This window comes from Parus major, chromosome 5, assembly GCF_001522545.3.
Source record: "Parus major isolate Abel chromosome 5, Parus_major1.1, whole genome shotgun sequence".
NCBI lineage: Eukaryota > Metazoa > Chordata > Aves > Passeriformes > Paridae > Parus > Parus major.
The window spans coordinates 13,904,175-13,932,032 of NC_031774.1; the positions used below are offsets into that span (position 1 = coordinate 13,904,175).

The following is a 27,858-nucleotide window of genomic DNA, read 5'->3' on the forward strand; positions in this document are numbered from 1 at the left end:
CCAGTGACGTCAGCGCCGCCTAAAAAAGCGCCCCGGCAGGCGGGCAGGGCAGCGCGCTGGGCAGCGGCCACCGCGGCGACAGCGACAGCGGCCACAGCAACAGCGCGCCCCGCCGCCGCCGACATGGTGTCCCCCGTCACCGTGGTGAGTGCGGGCCGCGCGGCGGGCGGGCAGCGGGGCCCGCGCCCCTTCCCACGGGCTCCCGGCCGTGTGTGTCCCCGCTCCCGGCCGTGTCCCCGCTCCCGGCCGGTGCCCTCCCACCCGCTCCCCGGGCGCTGTCCCCGAGCGCGGCGGGCGCTCCTCTCCTCCCACCGCCGGGAACGCGATCACTGGCGGCCCCCCGGGATGCTCACCCCTGCCTCCCCCGGCAGCTGTTGCTCCAGCGGTGCGCCTGCCCGGGCGGCTCTCCGCTGCGTCCTCCTCTTGTGTGTGTTTGCAAAAACATCTCCGGTACATCTGCTCTACGTGCACTGCCTCTGCTCAGAGCGGCGCTGCCCAGCTGCCCGGGGCTCGCGTCGCGGCAGTGCCCGGCAGCATCCTCCTGTCCCCGCAGCCTTCCTTGCCCTCGCAGGCACCTCTGCCTTGCCATCCGGAGGTGGCTTTGCTGTCCAGGTTCTGGTTTGGGCTGAGGCGTGTTTTGATCCCCGTGTGGGGCAGACCTTCCCATAGGTTGGGTGACCTCTCGCTGAAACCTCTCGTCTGCAAGCTAGTCTGGCACTTCCACCACCTAACGACGTGAGATTGGGATTGGTGTCACCTGCCTGTCTCATGGGGAGTCACGATGCTTGCTTAATGTAACCAGCAAAAAGGTAGCAACTCACTGCTGTCCTGTCAGTTGGTGATGCGTGCAGCAGAACTCTTGGATTGATGGAACCAAGCTGGTAACCGAAGGAGCTGTGGCTTGTGCAGCAATACGAGGAACTGCCCCTGCAGGTGAACAGGGGCTGTTTCAGTGCTGAAAAAACTGCCAGAACAGCAGAGGAGCTGCACTGCTAGACATGCGGCTTTGCACATTTTGCATATTCCCCTTTCTATTTCTTTGTTGGAGTACCCCAGCAGACTTAACACATGCTGTAAAGATAACTCTTGGTGGGAAAGTGTCCTGGTGCTCTGCTGCAGCACTGAACACCTACTGCTGGTATCCTGGTTCCCTGCTGATCCATTCTCATCTTGTTTTGAAATACTTTGGTTAAGCCAGGCTGTTGCATACTCTCTGGCAGGTAGAAATGTTGTCCTGATCTTAACCCACAAAGCTGGTGTTCAAAACTGAAATTGCTTTGCCTGTTCTGCATAGCAGGCTGTATTGTCTGATAGTTCAGATGAATTTCCCCCCAGTTATTAACATGTACCTGGTAAGTTCATCAGCAGCCTGGGAATGACTTTTATCTGTAGAGACAGAGGGAAGTAGCTTGGAAATTATAACTTTGTAGCGCCAAACTCTTTTTTTTTTTTTTTTTGTGTTTTTTTGGTGTTTTTCCAAAATAGTTATAGAAGTTTGGTATCTTTGTGCTTCTGTGCCATAAACTAAATTTGTCCTTCAGTCATGCTTTTGGTTATAGTGAATTGTCTATGTGTATCTTGGAAGTAAAATCTCATGTTGAGACAGTGCTGGAATGGCTCAGAAACTGACAGTTTGCAGAAGGCAGTACTTGGCTATTGCGATAGTGCATCAGGGTGGTCTTGCAGAGTGTTATTTCAACTGAGTTTTGAGGCAAATGACTAAAGCATGAATAGGTGTTGGGAAGGGTGTACGGATTTCAGACAGGAAGGCTTTAGAAAGGTAAACTGGGGAGGAAAATGAAAAAACCCTTACTTTCTCATTTGCCCTTTTGCAAGTGCAAAGCACATTTCTGCTCTGGCTGTATCCCTGACATGTGAACAATTTATTTCTCCAAATGCAACTAATGCAGGTGTGAAGCTATGGGGAGCTGGAGGGACAATAAGACTGGGAGCTGTGACCAGAGCTCTAGCTGTTTGCCATTGCTGTGGAAGGTGGGAGAGGAGGGTGACTGATCCTCCACGCAGCTCACAAAAAAAAGAGCTGCAAGCCTTCAGTGTTGTGAGGGGCAATTTTTCGCACATCTCTGTCACTGGTTGTCACGTTGCTGTTCCTCTGACGGAGGGCACCGTGCTGCCCCATGCTGGGAAGGGCGGCTGGGATTGGTGTTGTGTGGCAGCCTGTGCTGCCCAGAAGTGTGGTGTGGCCCTTGCACAGCTGGGGGTGAGGAGCAGGATGGCTCTACAGCTGGTGGGCTCCCTCCAGCAAGTCTCCTGCTGAAGGGAAGGGCAGTGGCCGTCGGTCTGGCCACAGCTGGGTGCGCGCCTTAGGGCTCAGCCCTGGTCTCTGTACTGCACTGTCTTTGCTGCATAGATAGACTGGGTCTTTGGACCCAGCATGGATATCGCTACCATGGCACGATAGGGAGATTCTCTGGAGGGGCAGCACCTGAGGCATAATCAAATTAGCCATGGGAATTGATTTGTCTGTAGTGTATATCCTCTTCCAGCACACTGCAGCACCAGCTTCAATGGGGAGAACACTAGGAGTGCTCATATGAGAGTGACAGGATTTTTCTTGCCGCTCTCAAAGTGATGGCCTTTGTACAGTACTGCAGCAGGTGGCCCTGGCTGCTTACACAGAATCTGCTCTCCTGCTTCTCCCCCTCTTTCCTTCCTTAAGGACACTCTTTTAACAAGAGTTAAAACCCATGATCTCCAAGTGTGCTGTACAACCGATAGTGAGAAGGAATCACGCAAGGAGGCATGGTCCATGGAGAGGATCAAGCTTGGACTGCTTGTTTGTGCCGGCTGCCAGGTGTGCATCATTGCCTGGAGGGTTTGGAATGTCTCCTTGGTGCACATGGAGAGACCACAGCAGTGTGCAGAGCTTGTCAAACTGTGGTGTCTGATGCTGCACAATTCATATGTGCTGAGTGGGGAGTATGCCCACAAATAAACAAGTCTGGTGCCAAAGTACCTTTTAACATATTGTGCCAGGTCCTCAGTTGGGATAAAGCTCTGGAGTCCTGCTGATGTTAGTCTAGACTTGCATGGTGGTGGGCTGTGGCAGGGAAGATGCATTTGTCTGCCTTCCTGTTCCATCTGGTGAGTGATTCTCATTCTGGTTAAAAGTCACCTTGGAGGGAAGCTTTCACTGCGTACTCTGCTAGGCAAGCAGGAGCATCCTGCTTCAAAATTGTTATTCTTCATACTGCTCTGATTAAGAGCTATTTTTTCTGCATAAAGCCATGTGGGCTGAGAGCCTGCAGTTGGAGCACAGTATTGATAAATAGCACGTTTGCTTCATGGATATGTGAGGTTTAATTCCATTTTTGTTCAGTTAGCACTGGTCCCACCTTAATAAAAGAGCACTCGTTAATGATTTTTGTCCAGCTCCCCCAACACCAACACTGTTGTTTAAGCAGTTTTTAGTGTGAGCTTGTGGGAGATAGCTCTTGCCCTAAGGACCTTTCTGCCCAGCAGGCACTATGACTGCAGGAGCCACAAGTGTGCAGGAGATGAGCCCAGAGACATGCAGTCATTCTGACATTTACATAACGCTCCTTGCCCAAAGGGACCCTGTTTTGTCCCTAAAGTTAGGACTAAACAGTGTAGGGCTTCACAGCACTTCAAGGAAAATGGGGCATGGGAAATACAGATATTAATTAGCTGAGGGTAGATCTCTTTGGGGGGAAATTATAGGTATCAGGTATATAGGTATCAGGTATATAGATATCAGGTATATAGATATCAGGTATATATAGGTATCAGTGTGTCTTTTAGAGCAAAATGAACTAGGGGCTCTCATCCCTCAACCATTCCCTCCACACCCAACTTGTACTCAACTTAGCACAGCCATACATGTGAGAGACAGGTGAAACACTCTTTGGGCCAGATCATTGCCCAGAATCCATATCTTAACAATCCCCATCCCTTCCCTTTCGTCCTCTGGTGTATTTGCATCTTTAAACAGAGATAGCTGAGTTGGGAAAGGATAGGTTGGGAATAGGGCTGGAGGACTGGGTGGATATCATGCATGTTTCTGAACCCACACTGTGGGTCCAAACCCACTGATCCAGATGGGTATGGAAACCTGATGTAAATCATGTTGTTTAGAGACTGCACTATGGGAAATTGTAGCAGTAGTAGATCTAAGCATAGTTTTAAAGGTTTATTATTAGAAATGGTGCTCCATAATCCTCAAACTTCTGCTGAAAACAAGAAAGCCAGATCACACTGGAACTATTTCAGCCTTTGCTTCTTAAAGAGAGGATGTATTGTTTCTCCATTAATGAATGAAATGTTAGCAACCGTCTAAGTTAGAAGTAACTCTTCTGGTTAATTTTAATTGTTCTCCGTTTATAATACAGCGTTGTTGCTTTCATTGTAATTTCCCCCATTACTTAAATGCATCATAAATTGGGATTTTATTATGCAGGAAACTTGTAGACATGCACATTTATATAATGCATAGACAATTGTGGAAATACGTCTCTACTGTAAAAAACAAGCCAATGTAAGTGAATGATAGAAAATATTTCTAAACATCTGAGCTCACTGAAGAAAGGGTGGGACTCATCACCTTAGCAAAGCTTAGCTGGATCTTAGTAACATTTATGTCAGTCCCACCTTTTGGGAGAAGCCTATAAACTTTGGTCTCAGTGAGCAAAAAGCTGTGCTGATTTGTGCCAGCTAAAGCCCAGGCATAGTGTTACATGCCACGATTTATTTTTTCAGACTGAACTTGCGCATTCTTGCTGTGACATTGACATTCTTTGCTGTAGCTGTTGCTAGGGGAGGGTGGGCTAGCGCAGCCTGCAAAGTGCGGGCTTCTCTCACGCTCTTCCCAGTGCCAGGGAGGGAGCATTAAGCAGGCAGTGCTGATCACTGCTGCAGGCAGTGCTCTGGATTAAAGGCTTCATTAACCCAAGTGTGTCACTCAAGGCACATGTGTCTGTCGTTCAAAGTGTGCTTTGAGTGTTAAGATTGTGGGTCCAGTTCAGAGGTCTGTACTTACACGTAATTCCTCTGGAAGGACAGAGATGCATTTCTTTCATTCTCTTTTCCTGCCCAAGTATCTCTATCCAAAATACACTGTGTGCAGCAGAAGAGCCAAAGTTATCTTCTCTGTGGGTAACTTCATAGTGCTGAGGAAATAATAACTCCAGTGAAATTAGACTCTTAGAAAAAGATGGCATGAGGAACCCATCTTCTGCTAGCATGTGGAAACTCTTGAACAGCAAAAGGATTATTAGTTACATAACTCCCATCCCTCCTGGAGGCCCAAGTGGTTATTATATCACCACTTAATTTTCTACTGTCCTTCATGTCACACAATGCCCAGTAGACTTGTCATTACAGTAGAGATGTAGATTTTGCTTACTGCAGCATACACAAAATAAGGGTGATGGTTATTCCTTCTTCTAGCCCACTTGTGCCCTTCCTATAGTCACTTCTTGTACTGCCATAATCTAAATAGAATTTCAGCTAATGACAGGCTTCTGTGTGACAAATGTGCCAGTCTAGAGCATCCCTCCATATAATGCTGGACGTGAACAAGTATCCAGGTGACATAGCACAGAACACTGTGTCTAGTTTACACACCACCAGAGCTGAAAGGCAGTAGATGGGCTGGGCAAGAGCTTTCCTGAAGATTTCAGGTGTGCTGGGCTGGGAAGGATTTCAGACATCAGCACAGCCCAGGGGCTCACACCACAGCCTCTGACTCAAGAGTTGCACAGATGCAGTTTCACTCTGAATAAATGCAACTCATGTCTATTCTTGCGTTAAGTCAGTGTGGCAAGGCTGTCTCTTGTATTGCAAGTCTGCCCGTTAGTGAGGATGGTGGTTCTTTTGATTCACTGTGCTGCAATCCTGTGGAAATGCATTGTTTCTACCAGCAGGCTAGTCTTCTCCCAGAAATTAATTCCTGTAGATTACTGCAAAACATGTTCTTGCCAAGGCTAAGAAAAGATGAGACAACCCTTGTTACCGAATTGGCCTTGAGACTTTTGTCAAATTTGAACGAATGGTAATGTTTCATGTTCTGCTTCTCACCAGATACCAGCTTTGGAGGCAGATATGGCATCAGGCATTAAATTTCCTGTTATGTATCAAAATGAGTGCCTTTCTGCTGGTCAAAAGTAGCCTCTGATTGAGTCATTGCTTGAGACTGAGGGAAGGTTGACCTTAAGCCAGCTGCTCATTTTTCAGCACATTCTAGGCACACCAGACAGATGCTCAGATTTACGTGTCTCCCATGGCTTCAGCAGAACTGGGCAGAGGCCATGGCTTGGCTACTGTATCCCTATTTGCCTGTGTCTTTGATTTGCTTAGGCTATGGATAGCATATGGGTAGTGCTGACTTTTGCTCCATTGCAGGAGGTAAGCTTTTCTCTGCAACCCTCATATATAAGAGGGGTGTGATGACAAGGTTATCACTTAACTGATAATTTAATTGAAGTTTCCACTTTTCTTGGTTGCATCTCTGGATTTGCACCCTCAATATAAAGGCATAATCCTGGTAAGCAGCTGCACACTCATTTGTGTGTGTGGTCTGTATTTGTTTATGCAGCCTGAGTACAGCAGGGGTTTTTCTAGTAAAAGCCTTGGTGTATCAGTGTGAGTCCTGGAAGTGTGTGTTAGTGTTTGTGCAGCTTAGTGTTTGCACCTGCCCACTCCATGTCTGTTGAGACTGTCTGGGATGATCCAACTTGTCTTCAGGTAAGTTGTGTCTGATACTTACTTTTCCAGGTCACAACATCTTGACACAAGAATAGATATTGGAAATAAAATCTGTGGCTCTGCTGTCATCCTTTGACCTTACCACCCTCCTGTCTCTTAAGCATATTGATCCCATGATAACACGAGGAGGGCTGCTGCTTTTTTGTAAGGTATCAGAGCAGCATCTCTCTAAATACACATCTTTATTGGGATTCATTGCTTTTTTTCCCTTCCGATTTTCTTTAATGTCTTTATTTCACAAGCTTTCAACCTGCAGGACATGATACACAGGTAGAGTAAAGCTTTTCATTCAGCTTCCAAATAGTCCCTCCTGGGCTTCCCAGCACAGCCCTATTTGCCTTTGCTGGTATTGTTGCAGCCCCTTGTGAGGATTCATACACCAAAAGTCTCTTGTGCAGAGCTGAGAGCTTTCCCAGACACTGGCAGCCACCTTCCTCTCCTGTTTCAGTTCTTCCTTCCTGTTCCTTTTGCAAAAGCCTCACCTCTGCTAAGTGTGCACCAATCTGTTGTGTGTGCTAGAAAGGTGAGCTGCAAAAGTGCCTTTTGAATGCCTGAGGTGGTTTCACCCTTGGCATGACTTTGGCAATGGCTGGTAGGGCTGGTACAGCCTGTCGTGTGCCACCTGCCTTCTGGGCTGCACTAGTGGCTCTTTAGCTGTTCCTGCAATGGGCTGTGACAGCACCAGTGCCTGCAACACCCTTCATTTAGACCCACATTATTCCCCACAGATTGTAGGTAAAACGACATTTCTCTGCTGAAGAGGTTGCTTCTGAATGGAAGGGCCTTCCTTCCCTCACAAATACCAGCCCCTGGTGGCAAAGCAGCGTGGGGCAGGGTAGAGCTTGCCAAGTGCCCATTTTCCCCGAGTACACATTCTTCCGTGTGTCCCTGCTGCCACAGTGAAATGGCAGAGTGGCTGGGGCGCTCCAGCAAGCACAGAAATGTTGCAGTGGGTTGTGGGGTGCAAATAGTGCTGGAGATGGGAGAGTGCAGGCAGAAGATGGATTTCAGCCCTGGGAACAAAGCAGTCCCTATGCAGATCCCTCTCTGTTATTACCTGGAGATTCAGCCTGCTCTTGGTGCTGACAAGGAAAGAACTGACAGCTCTCCCTGGGGTATTTTATTTTGGGTCTGGACCAGGGATTGGAGAGAGGCCCAGTTTTGCCACACAGATCTGGGGGCAGATGTCAGTGGGTGGCTCTTGTCTGTAGCAATAGACCTTGCAAGGGGGTGCTGCTTTTTGCTGTGGCTTTGTGCCTTGCAGCTTGCACACTGGGTTTACCTAAAACTGCTTCTTCCTGGGTAACAGAAGTCTGCACTGCCTTGCACAGAAAAGTGTGATATAAATAACAGTGAGTCTCCTGAGAGCAAGTGCTTGTAGTCTGGAAGCCTTCCCCTGGATAAGCTGTGGAGACTTTTCTATAGGCAGTAGAAATTTTTTGTCTGGATTCTAGTGTGACAGGCCAAATAATTGCCCCTTCCCATCCTGAGGGGAATTGCCTGGGATAGGTACCAACTGTGCATTTCAGGGTGCTGGCTACCTGGATCCTGAAATTCCCTGTGGTTTCACAGCCTCCTCCTGATGTCCAGGGTAGCAGTAGGGATATGGCCCCACCTGACCTCACTCAGGAGAATGGTGCGTGCCCTTGCTGGGGCAGTGCTGTAGCTCTGATGAGCAAAATAAAAAGACAGGCCCATTGTACTTCAGGTTTTTAAGCATCTGCAAGCGATTCTTTTGTGAGTGTTACAGCAAAGGAAATGTTTGGAGAGGCTTGCTTTCTGCTACACAAAAAAGGAAGATCCGGAATCCCAGGAGGGAAAAGCAATCTTTTCTCTGAGATAAGATGCTTTCAGGCAAATACTATATTTTTGCTTTCATTTCTGAGAACCATTGAACTACCCTGAAAACCCTAGTCTATGACAGCCCCTGCAGGCCTGAAGAGACTCTTGAATTCTTGACTAGTTTAATATTGTTAGTGCTTGGCAGTGGCACATTATTGACCATACTCTCCAAAGCTGCTGACAGTTATAGCATTGCTAGAGATGTGGAGTCAATCATTACTGCTGCAGGTTAAGAAGAGGTTTTTAAAACAGCCCTGCTTGTGGTCCTGTGCCAGTCTGGTAGGCAGGAGAGATGATTGGTAATGGAAAAAAGCAAAATCACCTGCCAGAAACAAACTCTTCAAAAATGTACTTCCAGGCTGAGTCTTCATGACTCAGATGAAATGTATTAGTCTGTAATTCTTTATGAGTTAACATCTGCTAAAGAAAGGCTTCACCACTTTGAAGACTTCCCTGCAGTCCCAGAAAGCCAAGGGCAGGTACCTCAGTGACTCTGTAAGGTATTGGTGGGTGTTGCATACCTGCCTTTGCCTGGCCTAATTGCAGTAGGTTCTGGGTGGTGCAGGAAGGTTCCAGAGACACCATTGCATAGCTCATCAGCCAATCTAACAAGATTTCATCTTCTATTCAGTACAGGAGATAACTTTTATCGATACTGTAACTTCCTTAACTGCTGGCAACACCCTGGTCCAGATTCTCAAGACAGCTTTGGGCAATGACACGGTTTAAAAGGTAGAAGTAGGAAGTAAAAGGAGTGGGCTCCTCTTGCAATATGTAGCACAAGCAGTGCCCTGATGCAGTGGGTTTATTTCCTTGGCTCCAGAACCTCCTCCATCTACTTTAGGCTGCTAAGGGACTGTTTCCTGACATTTCTAGAGCCTCCGACAAGGAGTCTTTTGAAGGCAAGACTCCAGTTTCCCATTTGTGACTCTTTTACATACCGTGTGTCTGCAGATGCATGGTTTTTATCTCACAGGTGTAGCAGCAGAGAGCTGCGATGTCCAAGAGCTCCCAGGTCACAGTGGCTGCTGAGCCAGCCTGGCCTCGTCAGCAGCCCTGGGAGCGTGATCAGTGTGACTGCTCAGCACCCAGCGTGTTTTACATTCTTCTTCCTTAAGCACCTGACGACAAGATGGGGCTGCTGTTTTACTTACACTGCAAAAGTGGTGTCTGCAGTCTCGAGTCCCTGCCACTGCCACAGCATGAGGAACCTCTGAAGGAGTGCTTCCCAGCTCTCCTGACACAAACCAGCCCATTTTTGACGCTCAGCTGCTGTTGCTCAGCTGGGTGGCTGTGCTGTGCCCCGTGGTGCCCGGGCGTGCTGCCTCCCTGCAGGGGCTCGAGCTGCCATCCCACCTGCGAGAGGCTGGCAAACATTGCCCTGCTGCCAGGCATCTGCAGGGAACCTTGTGCTGCAAATTTCCTCCCTTCTCTCTGCATCCGAGAGTCACTCATCTGGAAGCACCCTCGGTGCTGGCAGGTTTTCATCCCCTCTGTGACTAATCTGTAGGTTCGGTTGAGTGTTAATATTGCGTATCATTTTGACTTGGTGGTGAAAATAAGTTTTGTTGTGGTTCCTTTTCCTGCATGCAACTGTCTGGAGCAGCCCAGCCATGCACAGGGGCCCTTGTTAGATGCAAGTTCGATTGATCCTCACCCACTGCCTGCTCCTCTGTGCCTCCACCAAAGGGTGACTTTTCTGGTGCCAAGAATTTGTACAGCAATATAGCTGAGTTCACCACCCAAGAACTGTGAGGGCCCGTGCCAATTTTTTAATTGTATTTTTCTGGCAGATAGCCTCAGCTTGGTCTTAAGAAAAAGAAGTCAAATACTTCTAGCTCTCAAGCCTCTGTTAGTCTGTTGTGGAGCAAAGCTTGGAAGTACAGCTGGACCTTACTTTGCTTAACTGAGGTGGGGAAGAGAGTACCCAGACTGCTGGGGTAGAGGGAGGAGTGATGGAAGCCAACAGATCAGTGCTGTTTTGCAGGAGTTTAAGAGACCCTGGGTGTGGAAGAGCTGCTTTGGACATTCACGTCTGAGCTGTGAGGATGGTCCTTTTTGCGGCTGGAAGTGTTCAGGAAGAGCCCTGTTACTTTTGGCTTGTGCTGAACAACAGAGGCTCCTGTCAGACAAATCCATGATTTTTTGACCCTTGCAAACAGGTCTGACTGGACAGCTGAGCATGAGCTGAGTTTCACTGCATTACCCTTGTGGGAGAAACTGAGGCCCTGGGTTATGCTGGGGAGTGCCAGAAGCTGCAGTAAAGACCTGGCAAAACTCATTGCATGGCATAAGCATGACGGCAGGATAATCAAATTCTCCCACATGCAAAACATGTACATCTTCTGGGTGATTTATTTGCTATTTTACAAATCCGTTTTAGATGTAGCCTCTACAGTCTTGTCTCCACTTGTGGGGAGGAGGGTTTATTTATCATCCTGAATTTCCTGCAGCACATGGAGCCTGTTCAGGTGCCATCTGCCTTAGATGCTTGGCCCTTGGCATCTCCAACACAAACATAAACCCTTCTATTAATTGCAAAGATATGTTGCACCAACACAGTATTTCAGGCAGGTTGACTGGCTGGTTCAGTGACTCTTTACCACCCTCCATAACAAGCACTTATTTTCAAAATTTTATTTATTAGGAGTAAGCTGGGACATGTACAAGCCAGTTCCTTCCCTGACAAATGCCAATAGACATTCGGTTGTCCCCCAGGAGTATGTTTGTTCCTGCAGGAGAGCAGAGCTGGATAGCCTTACAGAGAACCACATGTTCTAGGCAATGAGAAGCAAGGGCCATGGGCTTGCAGTTGCAGCAAAAATGGCAACAAAGCCAAATCAATATTTACTGGCACACAACGGGGGCTGAGAGCTATTGTCACAGTAGGGAAGAACCAAGGCAGGATCCACAATGCTGGATGCCAAAAGCCAGGAGGAGCAGCTCAGACACAAAATGGTACAAGGCCAATGGGAGGGCTGGGTGGAGGACAACAGCCCAGCTTTTTTTGGCCACTGCACACAGTTGTGCTCAAATGCTGCTCAGTGGAATAGCTGGGGTATTTTTTTACAGCATTTTTTCTGGAAAGCAGCACTTTCACATCCAGTGGGTGTGAACCATATCCCCACAGCAGGTTGGCACTCAGCTGGTGTCTGTATACTCACTTTCATTGCAGACTGATGAAGGGGGCTTTGCAGAGAGAAGAGAATTAGTTGATACTCCACATGGTTACCTAGGACCAGTGCAAAGCTTAGGAACAGTAAAATCTGTCCAACTTTAGCAGTTCAATGCAACAAGCTTCTGATGTTCTTCTCTACCTCAGGAGGAAGATGTCTCCCTCCCTGTGGCAGCTGGATTTGCTTTCCCACTTGTGATATAGACACAGACAATTGGCTCCTAAATGTTAAAGAGAATCAGGGCACTGTCTTATGAATGCAGCTGTTCCTCTGTGGATGGGGCTTATTCTGGAGAAGAGGAGCCAGGTGTAAATCTTTTGGCTTGGTTATGCACCTGCAGCAGTCAGAACAGGCTGTATACAGCAGTATTTCAATCTGGAGCAGAATGAGTACAGAGAAAACAAGAAGGGATCCTGTAAACCTGTGAACAGCTAGGGAGGTGGATATCCAAGCCCCAAGCCTCCAGAGAGCTGCATGTGCCAGTACCATGTTCTGTTTGAAGACTGCAGAATCACATAATGGTTGAGATTGGAAGAGACCTCTGGAGATTATCTGGTACAAAGTCTCTTGGTGAGAGCCAAGACACAACTTCCTCCTAATCTGCCAGAGTCTTGGAGGGTTTCATTGGATTTGATTGGATACAGATAATTTAATAAGTAATACTTCTACTGTAATTCTGCAAATACAGAGATAGTGGCTTTACAGCACTTTAATTTTTAGAGACTCTAAGTAACTTAATAGCCATAACCATTGAGAAAAAGCTCTAAATTATTCTCAGTTTAGAAATCCAAATCTTGGAAATACTGCCTTGTTTTTACATTCAAGATATTTTCTGTACTGCATTTCAGCACAGAGTAAATTAGCAGTGGCGTGAGAAAGATTTGGAAAGAAAAATGCAGTAGAATTTGTAATGAAATGCCAAATCCCAGCTTAAAGCTGTGATAATCACACACACTAGAAAAAAGGATCTTGTCACCTCCACCAAGTGCTTCTTCTTCCAGCCCCATGGTGCAGCCCCATCTCACATTCTGCCTCTGAGACACAGGGACAAATGGGTGGTTTAATCCAATTTATCCACGCAGACAAGAAATAATGTTCCCCTTCTCTGTGGTACAGAAAGTTCCATCATGGATTGTATGCTTGGCTTTCCTCAATCCACAGCTTCCAGTCATGTTTGTACATGGTTTTCCAATACCAGTCTTGACTTGTCCTTCAGGTGGCAAATTGCCCCATCACTTCTTTCCAAGCCTCAGCCACATGACCAAACAGAGGATAATCCCCACCCTCACTCTCTGGTTGCCTCAGTTTTTCTTGGAGGACTTTTCAAAAGTGTTTCCAATTTTGGTTAGAGTAATAAAAGGGGCTTCACTGATCTGCAGCATTCAGTGGTGGGCATGGTTGGAAATAACTCATCTGAAGTATATGTGGAGAAAAAGGGTTAAGAAATAAAGTGTCAATGATGAGAAGCCTGTAGGTCTTCTAGAAGTATGAGATCACTCTTACATGAGAGTGTTGTAACTTTTATGTATGAAAAAATCCTCAATTATTATTAAGATGGAAATAATACAAATCGTTATTCTAAAATAATAGAATAAAAAAATAAAGCTGTCTGGGCTTGCAAAATTCTCATTCAGATAGTGAGAAAAGGTAATTTTAAGCTTACCAAGCAAACATAATCATTCTGCACAAGTTTGTAGCCTAGCTTCAGTAAGGGAAAGTTCCTGGGGAAATGACAAGTGTAATTAAAACCTGTCTCATCATGTGTGCACACAGGAGAGGTGGGCAAGCTGTGATGGTAATTGTAACTGCTCCTAGCAGGTGTTTTTCTGTTAATATGAGGTATTAAATAACCATGTTTACCAACCCAAATACTCTCCTGTATGCTTCTATGCACACTTTCCCCTACAATACTTGATAGTTCCCAGGCAACCCCTGTATTGTGAGGAGACTACATGGGTTTTTATGACTTTTATTTCAAGTTCATTTGCTATTTGCTGCCAAAATTTTCCCAGGGAATGCAGACAAGGAGTGGTAAATGGTGATTAATTTAGACAGCCTAAGTAGAGGACTCACGACGGCTCCCCATGTAATACAAGAAAGTTAACGGCTTGCTGATGTCCTTTTGTTAGGGAATTGTGTAGCCTGGTTGTTTAATGGAGTGTTTAAAAATTGTGTTGGCAATAGCCTATGAATAATGTATGATGAAATACCTTACTGCCAAGAAACTGCTGATATGCTGGGGAAATTTCCATCAGATGTGAGAAAAATTTTCAAGGCACTGTCTTCTTGGGATGCCCTTTATTTATAGCCTCACTGCTTCAGAGATTGCATTCCCTTTTTAGATACTGCATGTGAAGATGCTCTCCACTGCATCTGCCTCTGTATTCCAACTCCACCTGACTCCATTTGCTTGTAAAAGCTCTGGAATTTTTATGAGATTAGGCTTTATCACCTAAGCACTGTAAGCATGGAATATTTCCTGTGCAATCTTCACGTGTTCTAGGTATCTGCACCAAGACACCCTGCATCAAAGGAAGATGCACACTGGTCATTACAATGTCCCATGATGCAGGAAGCAGAAAAAGGGTCAAGTTATTTGGGACAAAAAACCAAAACAGACAAGTTGGACTTAACAGTGTGAAATCAGTTTGGATGCCTCTAAATTTTCTGGATTTTTTGGATGCCTTCTAATTTCCTCCGGTGCAGGAGGCCTCTGTGTGCTTTGGCCACGAGTAGTGGGAAGTTTTTATGATACATAGCAAATGGATCTTGCTTGACCAAAGAAATGAGAAAAATGAGGGTGAACCCTTGCTTTCAGGAGAGCTCTGGGGGTTGCACTGCCTTAGGTGCAAGAGGAAACAGGCCTCCTCTAAGACTCTAGGACACAGCTCAGGCAGGCATGGAAGCAGTTACAGTCTTTTCCTTTGCTCCTTGTTTTCTCCCTCAGCACTTCTCCAGGAGAAAATAAAATCATAGCTTTGTTTCCCACGTGGAGTTTTCCCCACCTGCACTGAAATGCAGAAAGGAGGGCAGGTGAACACAATATATATCACTGTGCAGAGGGGTCTCAGCTGTTTGTCAAGAGCAGACCCAGCTTGTGGAGCCCGTAGCTCTGTGCCCTGCCCCTGCTGTGGTTTTGTTAGAAGTAGCCAAGTGCTCGTGCTGCATTTTTGTGTCTCTATTTACGCAGCAGAGCTCTGAGTCAAAACATTTCCTGCAATGTGGGTACTGTATTATTAGTGTAATGCTAGAACAAAGCCACACAAGGTTGATGTTGGTATTAGTCAGCCGAGGAAGTGACATCCTCACCTGGGAGGTTGATGTGTTGGGCTTTGATGCTCGTGATGCCAACAGCAAGCTCCAGGCATGAGGCTACAGGGCAGGGGAAAGAATAGCTTAGGAGAGAGGTTGTATCCTCAGGGTGATCTGCAACTGGCTAAGCAGGAGGATTTGTGAAAATGGGAGAGATTTGTGCCTTTACTGGTTTGTTTGCTGCTGGGATATATCTGGTGATGCTCTATTTTCACAACTCCTGGAAATGTGTATATAAAAGGGGTTAGCCTAAACACAAGATAGGTGACAATGAGCACCAGAGGAGTTTGACTAATGGCTTAAATATTTTCAGTGGAACAAATAAAGAGAAAAGGTTCTAAAAACTTCCTCCAAATCCACCACCCAGAGCTCATCCTGCCAACTGAGAAGTGTTTTCAGCAGAGAGGGTCACAAAGGTCCAGGCAGAGCATCATGGTCAAGTTCAACCAGCATTTCTTGGGGCAGGAATACTGGCCCAGGCAGCTGACAGTATATGGAAAAACAACTTTCAAAGGGAAGGGGCCAGTTCTGTTATGAAGTTTATTCCACTGATGCTTCTGATGATCCTATTAATTTCTCGTTTTTTAATGTTTGTTTTCTTTAGGTGAAGAGTGAAGGCCCCAAACTGGTCCCCTTCTTTAAAGCCACTTGTGTCTATTTTGTCCTCTGGCTGCCAACTTCTAGCCCCTCTTGGTTCAGTGCCCTCATTAAATGCCTGCCCATCTTTTGCCTGTGGGTTTTCCTTCTGGCTCATGGGATAAACTTCTTAGTGTCACACCGGAGTGCCAGCCGCATCCTAGCGGGACTCATATTCTCGGCAGTGGGAGACGCCTTTCTCATCTGGCAGGAGCAGGGCTACTTCATTCATGGTAAGTACAGTGTCAGTCCTAAATGGAGGCTACAGTGCCCAGCTGTTACCCTCTTTATTTAGTAATGAGTTGCTGGGACACATGTTTTGTTTATTCATGTACAGCTTAAGCCCCAGGCGCTGGGAAGCACTCATCCCTTGACTAAAATCCATCATGGTTTGAGGAATCACATAATGGATGAGTCTTGAGCTTCTCTTGAGGTTAGGGAGGTAATTGGGTCAGGTTGGGTTTCCTGGCATGTGTCACAGCATCTGGGCTGGATGGAGTTGGGAAGGTGGCATGCCAGCATCCCTCGGGAAGAGAAGGAAATGCTTGTGGCACTTGTCAGTTCCCATGAAGCTATGGGAAGTATTTACCTCCTGATTCTCTGCAGGGAGATCTGTCAGCCCTTTGCTGTGAGGACTGGGGATGGAACATACTATGCAAAGGTCCTCAGTGGAGAACAGGTGGAGAGGACATTTATGTTTTGATAGACAAGCCCATAGCCTGGGGGAGGCATGAAGTGGATGACAGAAACCAAAGCAGCAGCAATCTTGTCCTACTTGCAGGTTTATCAGTGTGAATCATGCAGCCTGTTGTACAAGACATAATAATCTGTTTTGCGAAACATTTTAATGATGGTAAATCAAGGACAAACCTTTCTGCAGTGGTCATGTTAGAGAAGACATTCTCTACAGAAATATCCACATCTCTCAGAGCAAAATGAGCTTGGTTTATTTTGCTAGTTTGCAGACTGGAACATAATGATTCAGAATTGTCATTTAAAGCCACGTTGAACCTGCCTGCAGCAACTCCCTCCCTGGCCTTGGACTGTCACAAGAAATCAGCAGCAGTTGAGTCCTTCACTGAACTGACTGGTGGGGTTTCTGAAGTTAATTTAACCAGCACAGGGATCTCACATAACACCCACCATTAACTGGCTGCTGTGACTGTCCCACTAGAAAATGTGATGAGGGAACTTTCATGACTTGTGCTGTAGTCAGCTCTGAAAGTCAAAGGTTTATTTTTTCCCCTCTCTCATGAGGTTAGCATTTAATTTTATTCTGGGATTCCCACAAACTATTTCTTTACAAGAAGGAAGTGTGTGCAGTGCCAGATATGAAAGGCCAAATGCTCTGAATCTGGTTTTAATCCTGCTTCCCATGGGCTTATCCCCATCCCATTAAAAGTTCATGTAAAAATGTGTACTGCTTTTGGTGGGGTTTGGATTAGGCCCTGAGGATTTGATCTATCTGGCTGAACCTTGGGCATGTTGCTGAGGAGCTCCAGCTTTCTTGAGGTGCCATCCTTTCTGTGTTGAGTGCTGACATTCCCAGCAATGGCCTCCTCCCAACAGGAGTACCTGGCTCAGTTGCCTCAGCCCAACTGGTTTTGCCTCCTGGAGTTGCTCCTTGAGCTATGGCTTGGAAAACATTCAAGGCCCAGTTCTCCCCATGACCATTTCCATGTACGGACTGTTCCGTGCTTCTCCATTCCCGTGTAGCTGGTACATCTCCGAGTTTCCTCTCCAAGTTAGTGCTAGAGGAAGGTTAACCATTCACAGCAATTCAGCATCTGGTTGATGTGCTTTAATATACAAATAAGTCAGGTTTTCAAACCTAGTCTCAAAACTGAGAAGTTTTGCTTTTTGGGTTTAGGCACATTTTTTCTTCCTAAGGAGAAGAAAGGCTCTGTGGGAGCATTTTGAAAATCTCAGCCCACTGAGCTACTACCTTCTGTAGGGTAGTGTTAATATTTGCATTTCAGATATAAGTAGATAAAGTGCAGTGCTGCACTTCTTTCTTCACTTTGCCTGCAAAATATATTTTCTCCTATTTAAAACTCTGTTTTAAATAGGAGAAAATATAATATATAATATATAATAGGTTGCTGTTGCTTACAACTGACAGTATTTCTGATGTCATCAGTTGTGGGAATTTGAAATTTCAGGAGAGAAGAGGAAATACTGGATAAGAATGTACATTCTGTTCAATTTCTGCAGTTTTTGGACTGAAAAGTGTTGGAAACTGGGCTCATTTGAAAAGCTTTTGAGACAATGAGTTTATAAAAGGACGTTTGTTCGTTACTTTATAGGGAAGTGAGAGCCTGGGAACCTACTCCTGGTACACTTGACTTTTTTTCATTTTTGCTGTTTCAGTCCACTAATAACACATTATTTTCTGACTACTGGCTTACTGCATGTAGAAGATACTTTACAGTGTTAATAAAGAATATTATTAAATGATTAATTAATATAATGATATAATATACCACCACAAATATAATTAATAATAATGAATAAAATTATTAAATTATTATTAAATATTATTAAATACTCACCTGCTTTGATAGCAGGCACTTATAAATAATTTATGCATTTGGTGAAGAAGACGGGGACTAGCAAAAAAAGGCCTTATTGCCAGCCTGAGGAAACCCAGAGGAAGAAAGTGGGAGAAAAGGGCTGATCTCCCTGATGTGGTTGAGAGGACCAAGCTGAAGGCTGAGAAATGCAAGAGAAGTGCATCCTGTTCCCTGTGCAGCCATCACAGATTTCCCCAGTTCCTGGCTTTGATTTGTGGGTGTTGAATGAGTAAACCTGGGAGCTGACTCTCTTGTTTGTCACCAGCTTCACCACATATCACGAAACTCCTCCTGCATTTCCAGGCTCTTTGCCTGCTCCATCCTGTTCTCTCCTCCTCCTCCTCACTGCCAGATGCCTGCATGAAGGACATTCTTCAGTTCCCTGTTGTAGAATGCTCCTTATAATGCCACTGAAGGAAAAAACATTCCTCACTGCTTGGGCAACATACCCTCTTTCTCCTTGCCTCCCTGGGCGCTAACCTTTCCTTCACTATAACCCTATAAAAAGCTCTTGTCCTAAATCCCTTCTCAGTTTCTTCATTGTTCTGTGCATGAGGTGCAATAGCTCTGTGAAACAACAGGTTCTTGTTGTTCTCTTTTGTGCTTCTCTTCTTTCCCCTTCATGATGTCCATTTTCTCTAGTGTCACCCTGCAAAACAGATTCCACCAGCCCCCCTCCCTTCTGTGAATTTCTTGCTCATGCCACCATGGCTGAGCTCCAGTGGGTGTCTGATCTGGTCCTCCCCAAAGGCAGGGAGACACTTCTACTTCTTTGAGCTGGCTCAACACAAGAGTAGTAGGATGAAGCAACGTCTGCCAGCTGTAGGTTTTTGTGACTGTCCTTTACACCAGCGCATCACGTGTTACATGTGAACAAATGTCCTGCTGGAACACTCCGTTCTTCATTTCATGCTTTAGAGTTACATGAAAACTTCCAGCTCCTCTAATAACCCTGCCAGGATAAAGCTGGAGAGCCTGCAGCTGCACCATGTGTGGGTCTGGGAACCCAGAAGACCCAAGGAGCTGGGCTCTGGTTTTGGGCCATTGTCTACAGTTGTCATGACAGCTTGGAGACAGCAGCTGTACCAACACATTGGGACATATTTTTGTCAAATGGATTAGTGGCAAGGGAATAACATATGGGCAGCACCTTCTAACACCCACATCTGGCATTTCTCAGGGGTGTTGCACTTCAAAGGGAAGCCAGCATTTTATTTTCCCTGACTGATGCCTGGTAAGGTTCATCTGAATCTTGTAGATAGCCATAAAATTGTTGGCAGATCACATTGGTGCAGTCCCTGAAATATGCCAGCTGCTTCTTTCCAGCTTAGGTTCCTCCCAGCTATGGGCAGAGATGGAGAAGCAGCCAGATTTAGTCCTCAAGTGTCTTTGGGTTTGTGACTAAATATGGGCAAGCTTCGTGGGTTCAGAGGGATTAGTGTCTTTTGTCATGTTTTGTTCCTACATTGCTGTGGTTCCAGTCTTCCTGTTCCACACATGACCTATGAACAAAATACTATGGATATTTAGAGGTCTTTGGTCTGCCTTGCTCCCAACCTTCTGCCCAAAGCAGGGGAAGAGGACCTACCTGAAAAACAAGATCAGTTCCTCCAGCAGCTTAGTTCCACCTGGTTACTCAGCAGAAAGGCTTTTGTCACAGCAGAGCTGTACTTGGCTGCAGCTCTAATTGTGCTGGGTTTTTTTTTTAGGTTGGGGGCTTGGTGCTATCTCCCATGTAGAGATTTTTGTAATAAAATGGACCCAAGCGGTCAGTATGGTTATCACTGGTAGTGTTACCGGTAGGTAGCCCTGCAAGGAATGTTTTCTTCTGCTACTGACTGCCAGTCACTGATGAAAGGTCCCACTTTCTGTGTCAATTCCTCTCTCCAGGTCTGCTGATGTTCGCCATCACACACATCCTGTACTCCTCAGCCTTTGGGATGAAGCCTTTGGACCTCAAAGCCGGCTTGCTGATGGGCGTTGTTTCCAGTTCCTGCTATGCCTTCCTCTACTCCTACCTCTCGGGTCCGTTCACCTACCTGGTGGCCGTCTACATCGCCCTGATCGGCTTCATGGGCTGGCGGGCGGTGGCGGGCGTGCAGCTGTGCAATGACCTGTGGACATGGACCAAGCTGTCGGCCTGCGTGGGCGCCATGCTCTTCATGGTGTCGGACCTCACCATCGCGCTCAACAAGTTCTGCTTCCCCGTGCCCTACTCGCGCTTCATCATCATGGCCACCTACTACGCGGCCCAAATGCTGATTGCGCTGTCGGCCGTAGAGACCAGAGATGAAGAGGACTTCAGGAAGAGGAGCTAGGTGGAGTGCCATAGTCTGTGAACACATGGGTTATATCTCAGGTGCTGTAGCTGCATTCACCCCTGAGAGAGATCTCCATTTCTCTAGGCACACTGGTGATGTTGATTTTGCTTCTTTGAAGCATTACCTTTGGGAATTACATTTTTTTTTCATTGGCTTTCTCTGAATACAGCTTACTTCAGTGTGGAGTCCACATCAGAAAGCTTAGACTGTCCCTGCAGTAGTTACTCATTCAACTTTTCTTCCCTGGAAGTGCTGTACTACTGCATTTTACTTATTAGTCTTGAAATGGATGCTGAATGTCTGGGAAGAGGAGGGCTGGTGGAAAGGAGGTTTGGCCATGCACTGTGCTAAAAGGCCTGTCCTCGACTGTAGGCAGACAGGCACAGATCTCTGCTAAAGTCCTAGGTAAAAATTAATTTAACTGACGTTTGTCTCTTTTTGTGCATTACAAACTCAGTATGCAAACTGGAGCTATTCCTCTGCTGAAAGGAAGCTTGGAGGGAGAGTAAAAACAGCATATCCAGCTGGGAGCTGAGCTCTGGAGTCAATGGCAGCATGTGGGGCAGTACCCAGCAGAACCAGCATGAGAGCAGAACCCCAGGCTGAGGATACAGAGCAAGAGGTGTGCTGGCAGTGCTGTGTGCTTTGATTGCAGTGATCACTGCTCCAGGGCAGGTCTCTAGGTACGAGTCAGCATTGCTGCATGTGGCAGAACTGTAGAGAGCAGGAGTTTACTGGATTTCAGGGACATCTCAGTAGCCAGGCCAGCGTGTTCTCCCTTGCCATGTGCGTGCAGTTACGTGGTGCCTGCAGCCACCAATGAATTGTAATGGGCACACGAGGAGCTTTGATTTTTAAAGCAGAACTTACTCATTGTCTTACTTAGTGTATGCCCTGATTACCCTTAGTATGGCAGACAGGCATCTAATCTTTATGCCTTTTTTCTCCGATGTCCTAACGAGTAATATTCCATGTACCCATTGAGTTTTAGTAGCATTTCAGTAGTACTTTTAGTACTGCTGCCTGCAGTATCTTGAATCTTTGTATGAGCATTTCCTGTGATCAAGGCCCTCATTTTGGATGCAGATTGCCATGTTTTGCCAGCTGGTGGAAAATGATCCTCTTTGCACCACTTTTTTTTTTTTTTTTTTTTTTCAGAAAGCCCCTTTTGAGCAGAGCTTCCTGAAAAGCACTGTCCTTCATGTTCAACGCCCCTGCCACTTCCTTCTCAAACTCACATGGACTCCCATAGAACCCTGCTAACTTCTCCCTTGTGCTGAGAGGTGCTGAGTGGGTCTCCTGCTCCTCTCCAGCCTCACCTGGTGTGCCTGGCAGAGAATAGGCATTGCCTCCCCATGACTTTTGCATCAGTGCAAATGCAGCCAGTATTACAGGAATCTGGGTTAACCATCCTGACCCCGTGGGGGCATCTGCTGTGTTTCAGACAGGGATCAGAAAGGTCAGCTGCATTATGGAGAGGGAAAGCACTGTAGGTAGCACAGCCCTGTGTAATCCCTTCCCTTTAATGCTGTTATGTAATACTGTCAGTATTCATTCACTGGCACATCGGGGCCTGCCTGGAGTAAACAGCTAAGGGAATTTGGAGCCATAAACCATTTTCATTCATCAGCATTGCTTATCTCCTGGCCACAGAGTGAACCCTGCAGTGTAGCACTCTGCAGATGTCACCTGCTGTTACTCAGCTTGGCTGTTTGCAAATCTCCTCCTGCAACAGTGACCCAGCTAAGAGGAAGTCTTAGCATTTGAGGTGGACCCCACCATCCTCCCAGCATGTGAGCGAACAGCACACTGCAGTCTTTGAGTCCCAGCTCTTTGGCATGGGTCAGTCCAGCACACTCAGTTCTTAGCTGGCAGTTCTTCAGAGGAGCTCCCCCACATCCTGAGCTTCCCTTTGCTTTGAGGGAAATGCTTGTGTGATAAAGTAAGCTTTATTAGCTTTATTCTTGAGTTTTGATTCTCTTTTTTTCTTCTCTAGAAATGAGTAGTCTTGAACTGCCTGGAAATACATGAGTTGCTTTTCTGTGTGCTTTTTCTTCTTGGCTTGCCTTGCTGTCCTGCTCTTCCATCAGCCACTGGATACTTGCAGAAAAAAGTCCTTATGTGTTATTAGGAGGCCTCTCCACTGGCCATCAGAGGTGCAGTTTCTGGTGGCAGAGGTCCCTGGGTGGGACAGCAGAAACTTGTGCAGCCCAAGTGGGCTGTTTTTCCTTTGATGTCCTGGAACAGGTCACCTGGAGTGACCTGGCTGGGACACATTGGCCAGTCACACTGGCTCCATCCCAGGGCTGCGACAGCTTCAGCCTTCCTGGGAACATGAGGCAGAGCCCTCAGCATACAAAGGAGAGTCCTGGTTGGCTTGGAGGTTTGCTGGCAAAGGCTCTTAATCTTCAAAATCTCTCTCTGGTTCTGCATTCCTTTTTCTAATCCATGTTACTTGAATGACTTGAATTTTCCTGGAGGCTCTTTCCTCCTGGGAAGAGACCAGCTGCTGTGGATTGTGATCTGACACAATTTTGAGATGCCTAAATCCTAAGAAGCCCTAAGCAGTTGCTGGCAGACTGTTAAATAACTTTTCTTGGGATTAAAACTGTTCCCTCAATCCCAGTGAGGGAAATCTTCACTTTGAAATAGAGAAAAAAAAAAAGGAGTGGAGTTCATATGTGACAAATGGTGGTACTGTCTGTGGGGCTGCCTTTGTGGACCCTCCTCTTGCCTCTTTGCACTCAGTAAAACTGAGGTTCAATCCATTCTTCTCCTTTTCAGGAGTACAGTCCTTGAGAAGCACCCAAACTTTGGCCCAGGAACATGACAGAGGGCATGAAGCCTTCCAGGTGGTATAGTGTTCCTAGCCCCAGCAGCAGCAGCGGCAGCAGCTCCTTTTTGTTGCTAAGTACAGAGGCTTTCTTTTCACACTGCTGTATCCAAACATCCTTCTGCAATCTGTGTCTATGGGCACTTGAGCTTACATGTGTGGTTTGGTTACTTTCTGCAGTTACCACCCTCTTGGAGGTCCTTTGGCTCTTTAATTAGATATATAAAAGATACAGCACGTTTACTTCAGCCTCTTTCTGTAGGCAGATCCTCCTTGCACAGAATTCCCAGGGTCAGTCAAAGAAGCAGTGCTAATTGCAACTCATTTTTAAGCGCTAGTAAATGCTTCTGGGCTGTGTCACAGTGTGATGCTCATGTAGAAAAGGCATGTCAAGGAGAACAAAGCCAGAGGATTTTAACTTTTAAGCTTTACTCTTACTCTGTGCTGAATACCTGGCTTCCTGCTCCTCCCAATTGAGGCCTCTTTAAGACGACTGGTTTAAGAATTACTCTAACATGGCTTTTGAGTAGATTGCTGAAGGTTTCATGTTATCATTAGTGGAGGTAATTTATATATTTTTACACAAGTTTATAAAATTCTGGAGGAACTTAGCAGTTTTTAGTGGCTCTTCAAAGTTTTTCAGCCCTGTAGTTTGACACTAATACCTGCATTTTCATCTTGCAATCGTGGTATTTTTGGGAGCTGTTCTGGAAGAAGCAGATCTAAGCAAACAGCAACTGTAGGTGCCTCTTTGCTTGGTTTCTGAATACAGATGGGGGTCTTTTAAGCAGAGTCATCATAACTGTGTTCTTGGAAGAGGATGGGGAGTTGCTGACTTCTCATGACAGAAATCCTCCTGGATAATTCTCCTGCTTTTTATCCATGCTCTCTCCTTTTGTGGCCTTGGGTGAGTCACTTAAATTTTCAGGGGCCAGGTCCACATCTGGTGTATGAGGGCCAGTGCAATGCCAAATTATCCCAGCAGGGGACCAGGCCCTCAACCCATTCTAAAATGGAGATATTAGCCCTTACATACCTCACAAGGATATCGTGAGGATTGATGCTCATACAGCACTTTGAAGATGTCAAATGCTATGTAAGTCACAACTATTACTCAACTTTAATGTTAAAATTACTATTAGGTATCTGCAGAACTTCTTTTAAAGGACAGAATGTGTGACTGCCTTTTCAGTTTGCATCATATAGAAAAAAATGCAAAATATTTATTCATGCTGGTTAACAGGATGGGCTCAGCTCCACTTGAACTCTGAGAGAGGTTTAGCTTAAGAATCTGAACTCTCTAATTTCAGTTTTGAAAATGATTTTTAATTCTTTTAAAAGCCTTGACCAAATTCTTAGATGTGAACCTTGCATCCACTTTTGTAGCATGGTCTTGTCCCTCACTGTTAGCTGGAGTACAAATAATCCAGCCAAAACAGAGTACCTCACACTGTCTGCTGTGGCTTTTGAAAAAGCTGGAGCAGAAAATGAAGTAATTCTGTTCAACCTTCAGTCTGCAGAAGGTCAGCTGGGTTTCATGAGACAGCTTTCAAAGGGATATTTAATTTCTCTGATTGTAAGTTTTACTGACTTTAAAATCAGCAGAGAGAGAAAGCCTTGATGGAATCAATAAGGTTGGCACATCCTTCTTGAATTCCTTTCTTTTCACTGAATCAAGGAAACAGTGGGTTTTGTAGCAAAGGAAGTGCTTGTACCACCAGTCCTATGGCCCAGAACAAAAGTTGATCTAGAAATACAGCTCTCAGCCATCACCATGTTCTCAACTAGGATAAAAATGCCACTGTTCACTGATCTAAATCTGGACCACAGCTAGAAATTACCTAGTTTTTGTAGCACTAGCTGCTGTACAAACACTAATGAAGGCAAGGAATTACAGACCAAGGAATGTGAGCTGTGGACATGTGAAATGGACCATAATTTTGAAGCAGCTGCAGTAAAATCTTAATATGAACTCAGAAGCAAACACAATGCAAATTTTTATGGTTTCTTTAAAATATGTGATAGGTTTTAATTTTCTTAGTTTGGAGAAAATTTTCTTAACGTTATTTTATTTTTGCTCTTACTGTAAAGAATAAAAATATACAACTCTAGACAGACTACAAATGAAAAAAAAGGTGGCCAGTTGGCAGGAATGCCAAAACTTCTGTGGCTTGTATTGTTTTGGTGGTGACACTGTGCTGCTGTCGGGTGGGCTACTGAAGAAGTGTGATGGCTCAAAAGTGAGGCTGAAGCACAGGATGCAGGGCTTGAGCCACCAAGACTTCAGTGGGAACATGATTGGGCCAATTTGAATTGGTCTGAAGACAGGGCATAACGAAGTCAAAGACACCTTTTCCTGACAGAAGAAAAGCAAGAAACCAAAACCAGCCTGTTGGGCGATGGTGCTGAATCACTACAAACACATTTATCTAGACCCTGCTGGACCAAGCTTTGCTCCTAATGCAGCTGGGGAGGCTTGCTCCAAGCCTATGGTGCTGGCAGGGTCAGGCCAGCAGAACCTGAAGCTTTGTTAAGTAAAACTCAAAAACCAGAAAGCAACAACAAAAACAAGAACAAAACCCCAAAACCACAAAAAAAAACCCAACAAAAAAACCCCACAAAAAAAAAAACAAGGAAGGAAAAAGCAAATGCCACTGGGCAAGTGGCAGTTCTGCCTGCCTGAGAATGCAGAGTGGCTGGTCTGTCCTGAACACTAATCTCTATGTCTTGGACCCGTGTGAGTCTCTTGCTCCAGCCTCTCTCCCACACATTCCAGGCAGAGTGCACTGAAAGATGTGACTGAAGCAGCTGCTCTCCTCTGGGGAGTCAAGCACTTTGCCATGTCTAAAAGTCTCTAGCACTTACTTTCTTTACTGTGATTGTAAAGGTCACCACATACAGTACAGCCACTTGATCCGGGATCTTTTCTTAACACATTTTTATGCTGATTTTACTATTTTAATTCTTTGTTTGGAATGTAATTTTTTTCTCATTTCTTTCTTGTGTGTAACAGCAATTAAAAATATTAATTTACTGGGTATTTTTACTGTGCAGATACAATGTCTCCTTGCCGATTTTCTGTTTCTGTCACTGTTCCAGCACAAAATATGAGGCCCCTCTGTGGTGAGGAGCTTTCTGCAACTGTTACACCTTCCAGCATAATTTCTTCTGGACCTGCTCAGCACCCCACTGTCACAGCATTCCTGCCTGGGGAACCCTGAAAAACACCCACATGCACCCTACAGAGCACATCCTACACAAACCAGCCAGGCACCTGGCTGGTGTTACACCAGATCCTGGGTGCCCTGGGATGCCAGTCTTTGGAGCAAGCTTGCCCCTTGTTGCTCCAGCCAGTCCCAGAGACAATGGCCATTTGTCCACACGTCCAGGGAGAAGGGAGCTTGCTGCACAAGACTGCTACAGGAAGACTATTCACTGCCAGGAATTCCCAGACTAATGGCCAGATCTCTCTTGCCCCTCGCCCCAGGAAAGATTTTCAGAATGAAAAGAGTAGTCTGCACATTTTCTCTGGGGATCTGATGCCAGCTTCTTCAGCTGTTTGATGCAGTGGCACAGATATTTTGTTTCATTAATCCTGAACCAGGCCATCTGTCACCAGTGGAATAGGTTTCAAGGATTTATAGCATAGAAACACAGCGGGTGTGAGTGCTCCCAGTCAGTTAAATGGAACTGCTTGCAGGCTTAATGGAGACTCCTTCATACTCTCTTTCTGAAGTGGAATGGTTCCTGATGTGAGAATTAATCAGTACCAACCAGATTATTTTCAGGGCAGCCTAAAGGGGTTAACAGGAGGAAAAAGTGGTTGATTCTCTCCTCTTCCTTTTATTTGGTCTTTCACAATTCATTTCAAAAACTTAGAGGCCTGCTGGGAGGAGCATCCTGTTTCCTCATACCTCCTTCCTAGTTCCAGATGGAACAAAAGTGACACAATATTGTCAGACTGAGTGTGTCTGAGTCCCTATATATATATATATATATAAACAATTATTAATATATTATTATTAATAATAATATTGTTATTAAATATATAAAATATGTTTTTATTCCACAGCTGGCTCCTGGAAGATTTCAGTCTACATTAAAAGAACCAGGACCAATGTATGTATATTTGTATTGATCTACCTGTCAGCCTGTTCAGTGATTCAGATTTTCTGTAATCCCTTATCTAGACATGGCCACCAGCAGTGAAGTTCCTGCAGTTTCTGTGGCCAGCTCTTTTACAAAGTGACTCCCTCATTTGCAAAGCTGTATTTACTTGGTATTGTGAGGATTTAAATATTTCGGATTTATGGCTTTCTCTGTTTATACAAAATCTCACATAAAGAAACCTAAAATACTATGGAGCTCCTGCTGGGCTATCAGGAGGAAAGGAGGCAGAATCCAAGTCTCTTCTTGAACTT

The 27,858-nt window shown here is 45.7% G+C and overlaps 1 protein-coding gene across 1 annotated transcript; it reads left to right on the plus strand.

Moving 5' to 3' along the window:
* Positions 1–40: 40 nt before the first annotated feature.
* Positions 41–26,494, plus strand: TMEM86A (transmembrane protein 86A). The gene is made up of 3 exons (XM_015630463.2): positions 41–144; positions 15,679–15,943; positions 20,174–26,494. The coding sequence occupies exons 1-3, from the start codon at positions 124–126 to the stop codon at positions 20,599–20,601; spliced, it is 714 nt and encodes a 237-aa protein (XP_015485949.1). The 5' UTR covers positions 41–123; the 3' UTR covers positions 20,602–26,494.
* Positions 26,495–27,858: the final 1,364 nt, after the last annotated feature.

What these genes read in the sequence shown, in the direction of transcription:
- TMEM86A (XM_015630463.2), top strand. Translation starts at nt 124, where the DNA reads ATGGTGTCCCCCGTCACCGTG. An exon ending in TGGTGTCCCCCGTCACCGTG is followed by an intron (nt 145 to 15,678) that starts GTGAGTGCGGGC and finishes TGTTTTCTTTAG; the next exon opens with GTGAAGAGTGAAGGCCCCAA. An exon ending in GCAGGGCTACTTCATTCATG is followed by an intron (nt 15,944 to 20,173) that starts GTAAGTACAGTG and finishes TCCTCTCTCCAG; the next exon opens with GTCTGCTGATGTTCGCCATC.